Here is a 7,018-nt window from a genome sequence, read left to right as displayed (position 1 = left end):
TCAAACATTAATACTCGATCGCGTGTGCAACACTGAGGGCACAGGCAGATACTCCAACACACACCGAGATCGTGGTTGAGAAGAGTACTGGTGTTCTGGTGGTGAAGGGATGTACCCAGGACGGGAGGGAACCGTTCCCTGCCGATCTCCAGCTTTCCTGTACAGCCACGGGCGAGCGCTTTGCCTGTGCCCACCCTTCCGCGGCGATGCCCCGTGTGCCAGCGGGCAGCACGTGCCCTGCTGTAACTGGTTGCCCGTGTCTGGTGCAGCGAGGCCCTGACCCACCCCCGGAGGTCTGGTTCTCTATGAGTAATTACTCCCGTTACACCCCTGAAGTGCTGTGGCCGCCTGCCTGGGACTTTTCATACGCCTTGACCCTTCCTGCATTTCATCAGCACTTCCAGTTTACGAAGGACTTAATACAACACGACCCTGTCAGTACCGGCGCTGCTCGCTGTTGCTGCTGGTACCAGCTCTGACAGAACTGCGTCTTCCCATGCTGTTAGCTCACAGAATTTCACACTTTTCGGTCTCCTGGCCCTGATGTTAATGTCTCTGCATTCCTCACGCTTTTGCCAGGTGCCAGCTGAATGTAAAGGGAAGGTATTTACAGGAGAAATTCTCATTTGCAGAGAAGTACAGCTCAAGAGGGAAGCGGTCGTCTTTGTGTCTCCAAGCCCACTGCAGTCTCTGTCTGTTTCTACAAACGTTGTGGCGGCTCGGAGGAAAATATTGCAATATAAAGTAAAGTACTAAAAGCATCAAGAAAATAATAAACTTCGATTATCATGAAAAGCCCCCAGAAAAACCTCTGAGTGTATTTTACAGAGAGCTATGGATCCACACCTGCACTCTGCGGGCAGCAGCATTTAAACAGCCTGGCTTCCTGCGGCTGTCTTCTGGGAGCTTCTCTGCTGTCTAATAACATGGCTGAGCTCTTTGCCCTTTCTTTCAGCGAAGGATGAATTCAGATCTCCTCTAACATTTGCCATTTCCACAGAAATGAGCTGGAACTGTGCATCTCTGAGGCTCCTACCTTTCTGACAAAACCTGGTAGAAACTGCTTCAAAAGTTGTGGAAGTTCTGAGGAAGACTCACAGGCAGAAGGAGCTGGACTGCCTCAGCTAGAAATCACTGCGCTCGCTCCCAGCAGGATCGCAGCAGGTTTCTGAGAGCACAGCCACGGCAAGAAAAAAAAAGCCACCCTGTTCTTTTCATAGCTTAGAAGCTGGTTTTGGTGCTATTAGCAGCAACAACCTGGGGAAATTGCTTACACAGGTGAGCCTCTACCTAATAGCTGTGTTTATCATTTTGCCTGCCACGGTGGGAGAAGTGCGGGGTCTCGAACAGATTGAAGAGCTGTCTGTCCCACCCCCGCTCCAACAGCTCGGCGTCTTCTGCGAAACGCTGCTTTGTAACATATGGTGGTGAGCACCCACTCACTCCTCAGAGGGAGCGAACAGGCAGCCCCCTGCCAACAACAGCACGGGGACAGTGCAGTTAACTCTCTTCTCTTCTGCTGGCTCCTACAGACATCTTCATGCCCTTTATTTGTGGGAGTGCGCTAATTAACACGTCCAAGAACGGCTCCGCAGTCTGACTCAAGCTCTCTAGATGGTACAAGTTAGTCTCACACTTAAACCCACACCATAGTAATGAGACGACTTCTCTTCGCAGAGAAACTGCGTTCCTATTACGCATCTCTGCAACCACTCTTATTCTCAACTTTGTCCAGCACAGCCACCAACAGCACCCAGATGGTGCCCCCAGCGATGCCGGCGCTGAAGACACGGAGAGCAAGCCCTCGAGAAGGAGAAGACGGCACAGGAGAGGTTTCCATTGAGGTCTGTGATAACAACTGAGCAATTGGACAGCCTCTCTGAGGGCAAACGCCGCAGGTCGCGTGACGCCCCTACACGCCCCGCACTGCCTGTGAATCAATGACGCTGCTGAGAGCCAGACCCCGGTACCTTGCCTGGCCCCTCTCTTTACAAACCTGGTTGTATTTACATGGGGATTTGGATCTTTAACCTGTTTGCTGACTTTGCCAGGTACCTCTCAGGGAAAGAAAGGTTTAACCTGCTCAGACGTCAGATTCGTCTTTCCCCAGAGAGCAGTGAATCAGTGCGCTGCTTTGGAAGATGTACTTCAAAAGCTTTTGGCCAGATCCTGATCTCACAAGGCCAGGAAAAATTCCAGAACAACTTGGCACTGCACTAGGGTCATTTTGGTGCAAAATCAGAAGGAAGTCCTAATCTAAGGTAGTAAGAGGCTTTAAAAAACTAAATAAATCCATTTTGAGAAATCTGAACATCATGTGGAGGAAGCAAGTCATTTGACTTGCACATAAATCCCCCCTTTCGAACTCGGCACACCATTATCCTCCAGCCATCCTTACCAGGCTTCAGAAACTCCAGCGCACCCCTTGTTTGCCAGCACTGTTACTACCCGTACTGACAGTGCGCTGAGATGGTCAGCCGGCCCCGTCTGATTTCTCTCTGTCAGATCTATAGATAATGTTCTCCTGCCAGCAGGGTGAATACAGGGCACTAAATAAGTTGATAATCCATTTAAGAACAGAAAAACCCCAACAGATTTATTTGCCACTCAGCTCATTGGCTTCTCTCGATACAAGATGCTCTCCTGGTCCTCTGGGATTATCTTGAAAATGAAAGGTTACCCCCAGCGAGACGGAGATGTAAAATAAACACCATTATAAATAAAACATCTCGCAGTACGTAGAACAATGCTGTCATGGTCCTGTACACTCGATATATCTATAGGCAGACCCATATCATAACAGCGTGAGCTCTACTCTGGAAACAATATTAACACGTGTAGTCGCAGTGCCTTAACACCCCTGCGCAGCCACCGAGCTGTCCGCTCACAGTCCAAATGTCACAACCGGCAGAGTGGCCTTCAAACAGCAGAGGCTAAACAAATACAGCCAGCAAGCACAGAGCTGTCAGTACTGATCACCCAAACAAAGAGGCTCTGGCTGGGGCTCCTCCAGGGTAACTCGCCCGCACCTACCTGTGTAAATAAACCTGCCCGGCGCGCCTTTGCAGAACTGTTTGGATTTGTAGGATAATGTCACTTCCACCACCCCAGGAATGTGACGTGGAGGCGTCTGCACTCGAATGGCGTGAGGCGTGATAAGCTGGGAAACACCAAAAGGAGAGGCACGGTTAGGGCACGTCTGTGGCATACCCCGCTTTCACCCGCCAAACACGCCACCATTTTTGCCATCCCATTGCTGGATTGGGAATTAACACTGTTAATTAACACCCTCCGCCTTCCTCAGAAGACGAGTGTTCCCTCTGTTGAGCAGTAGGGAGGCACCTCCACCTACCTCGCTCCATACGAGCATGGTTCCAAACACAACCTGTAGCCCGTCGAAGAAGTTGTCTCCGATGATGATCACCATCGCTCCCCCTGTGGTCCAGCCTTCACTTGGGCTGATGGCTTTGATGCACGGTGTGGCTGAACAAAACAAAAAAAGACATCAGAGCAGCAGCTTACGGGTTTTGTTCTCCCCACAGCTTCGAGACTGGTGGCAGCGCTGGGTGTAAACCCCCGCAGCAGATGGGTACCAGCAACTCCTGCGCACATCAGGCAGCCAAAAGTCATATTGCTGCAAACTGTGGCTTTGAGCAGCTCCACCTGCCAACTCCTGGGAGTTTCTGCACTGCTGCAACGTCATGGCTGGCGTGAATTTCCTTGTGCTGACCATGGCCTCGGAGAAGTGTCCTCCAGCCGTTCACCCATGAAGGCGGCTTTACCATTCCATGAAGCCCAATAGATAAATAAATAAATACATACAAAAATAGTGGCTTTTCTGCCTTGCTAGTGTTAATGACTTGCCTATTCATTACTGGCACTTAACATCGTGTCATTAAAGCCTAATAGGCCAACTGTAGTGGGTGTAAAAATGAAACGCTTAAATGGTCGTGCAGAGGTTGGTTTTATAAAACCCCTCTCTCATTAGCATATGATCACACAAAAGCCAAACCCTGTGGAAAGAGGAGCGGATTAAGGTTTATTAAGTTTATCAAGGGGTAAAAAAAGATACGGGGATATCCACTGTTTCCTCCAATTCCTATCAGGAGACAATTTCTAATAATTTTCTTGGGTTTACGGAGCAGAGGTTTTTTTCTTCTCTCTTCCATATGTTCAAGGCCTCTGGACTATACATCCCATCAGGAACCCAATATGGTTTCCAGGCCATAACCAAAGTCAATCCATCACTCCATTCCCAATGTTGACAGGGTCAGAGGTGGAGGGGAACTTTGGCAGTGCTCCAAAAACATGAGACTCCTTTGAACAGCCAGTCAATCACATCCAATCAGTCAAGGAAAAACTGGATGGCTTCCTAGGCTAGGAATCCTGGGATTTTCCTTCTACCATTTCACTGCCCGCTGGGGGAGAATTAACACCACTCTGAATTCTTTACTGATTCAATCATTTTCTTCCAGTTCATTAATTCTTCTTTTAGGTTGATACAGGGCAAAGCTAAGAAGTGGGGCAGCAAAACATTATAATGAAATAATATCCTCGCTTGTCTTTTCTGCTAACATCACGAGCTCTTCTCACTTTCACTAGCTCAGGGGAGGGGGAGCAGCCACAGATAGCATTTTCTGGTCATTCCGCGCCAGAGAGGCAGAACGCTCCGGTAGGGAACGGATGGGAAGAGGGAGAGGAGGGGCCAACCGTTTTGAAGCTGAACAGATACGAGTATCTGTAATTGCTTTAATTCAGTCCCAAGCCCATCCTGTAGCCAGCCGTGAGCCTGGCTTAGCCAAACAAACCCAAATCAATTAGTGTCAGTCCCCTTCCCCGCGTCGCTCGCCTTCGCGCACAGTTTGTTTAAGGGAACTAGTGACACTTTTTCATACACATCTCGTGCTGTAACAGCTCTGTTTAACTAAGATGTCATGTTGCCTAATTTGCCTGAAATCAAATCTATCCCAGCTGAATGCGAAGTCTGAAATTTAGAAAATACTTGGTGTTTCTGTGTTTTTCATCTTTGCAGTACAAACTAATTAATAAATGGGGGGGGCAGTCTCTTAGATGTAGGGAGGATCGTATTTTGCATGCAGCAGAGCCCGTTTGCCTGCCTCTTCCTTCTCTAAACCCCCTGAGGTTCTGTAGCTCCCCCGTAGCTCTCCTTCCCTTCTGAAAACAAACAGAAGTTGAAGAATGGGTAATTATGCTTTTGCATCCATTTGCGTGCTGCTCTTCACACAAAGATCCTACCTTCCGAGGGGTCGAGTCTCCTTGCCCTCCGCCCGTGCTTGGAGTTGTTGTGCACAAACATGTTGTCAGACACTGCCAGGACGTGCCCATCAACATTCACTGTTGTCGATAGCACAACCTAGAAGGGGAAGAAAAAGGAGGCAGGTAAACAATTTACTTTGAAATTCAACTTGGTAAGTATTAATTACTCAGTTTAGTTAAAACTCTGTTGTCTTTGCAAACCGGCATCATGTCCTGCAGGGTTTACTCCCTCACAGGAAGGGGAGAAAATACTTTCAGCCTTCGTTCAGTGCATTAATTCCATTCAACAGAGCATCCTAAGGGCCGTATAAAGCCCTCGCTGTATAACGAACCGCTCCTGCAGATGGCCCTGTGTTTAGCTCCCTGTGATGCACCGCAGCACAGCTGATGCCAAAGCGGTCGGTATGTACCAACCAGGAGGGCAGGCTGCAGAGCACCGCAGCGATTCGCCCTCTGATACAGACATGCAGCCTCAGAGCCATCTGCTCTGCTGCGCACACGTGCAAACGGACCTGCATCTGCCTCCAAAACACAGTCTCCATCGGCTGCCCAACATGGAAACTCCCGCTACAAGCAAACAGGACCCAACAGCGTGTCTGGATTTTGATATATGTGTGCTTAGTCCCTCTTGAAAATCATCTGAGCCTGAGGACTCCAGATCAAGCAGCAGTTTTAACCCTCAGCCCCCATGACTGGAGCTCCAACAGCATCTGAATTCTTAGAGGAAGTAACTGTATATGTTCATTAACCCCACTCAGTTTTCCCTTTACAATACAATAGCCAAACTCTAAGTCCTGCAAGTCCAGAAATAAATGTGCCTTTAAACCACAAACTTTAAGGAAAAAAAGAACCAACTGCATTAGAACTGCTGAAAGAAGACACATCATCCTGAAACTTCCAGGTTTCGACCATTAGCTGGTGTAAATCAGCTTAACTCCGTTCAGCCGCCGCACAGCTACAGTAATTCTCAGCTACTGAGAATCCGCCCCTGGGTGAGTTCACGCGGCTGCACAGACACCGCTCTCACAGTCCAGGTAAGAGAACATCAAACTTGAACTGTTGATAAAACTATATGGGGCACGGAGCAGGAGAAACCTTGCCCTGCTGCGGGACTGGGCAAGCTTAAAGAATACTTTCTTTCTTGAGACAAGCTTAATTCATTCCAAAAGGCTCTTGTCATACTGTACTCTTGTATTTCTCAAGCATTCTTGTCACAAAATGTGTTGCTTTTGTGTGCCAACTGATTTCATCATTGCACATTGGGTGGAGTGAGTCTCCTCTCCAAAGGGAACGGTTCCCGCATGACATAGCTGAACCCACTCAGATGCACTTCATTATTTTCCGTTAAACAATGGAAATAAATTTTACACTGGCCAGCGCAGAGCACACTGCAGCAACAGGGGAATAGACCTGAATTATTCCAGTGTCTGAAATATTTACGACAAGTGTTTAAATTGTAACCAAATGTAAATAAACATATATCACAGACACACAGTCATGCCGTGTCATATTTACATGTCTGAACTCGCGTGCACAAGGTACGTGTGCGATACCCACGCACCCAGGCGCTCTCAGGGTGAGATCACTATAGCACACGCAGCCCGCGAGCACGCTGCGAGCCGTTTGAATAACCGCTCGGGTGTAAGAGTGGCTCACAATACAGGGAACACGTTTCGGCAAGAGCCGTGCAGATCCTGTAGCATGAGTAAGAGCAAGAAACAGCCCTTGGGTTAGAGGATGT

General features: G+C 48.5%; 1 protein-coding gene across 1 annotated transcript in view; it reads right to left on the bottom strand.

Annotated features, from left to right (window-relative positions):
• EBF2 (early B-cell factor 2) overlaps window positions 1-7,018 on the bottom strand; it is a 30,644-nt gene that overhangs the window by 14,730 nt on the left and 8,896 nt on the right. The window contains exons 2-4 of the mRNA XM_010132076.1: window positions 5,257-5,374; window positions 3,353-3,483; window positions 3,034-3,160 (exon numbers count right to left, since the gene is read on the bottom strand). Of these exons, the coding sequence (XP_010130378.1) occupies window positions 3,034-3,160; window positions 3,353-3,483; window positions 5,257-5,374 (376 nt within the window). The remainder of the gene's footprint in view (window positions 1-3,033; window positions 3,161-3,352; window positions 3,484-5,256; window positions 5,375-7,018) is intronic.

Source organism: Buceros rhinoceros, unplaced genomic scaffold, assembly GCF_000710305.1.
Source record: "Buceros rhinoceros silvestris isolate BGI_N320 unplaced genomic scaffold, ASM71030v1 scaffold17212, whole genome shotgun sequence".
Classification (NCBI taxonomy): Eukaryota; Metazoa; Chordata; class Aves; order Bucerotiformes; family Bucerotidae; genus Buceros; species Buceros rhinoceros.
Note: the sequence above shows the minus strand (reverse complement) of the source record. Positions and strands in the feature narration are given on the sequence as shown.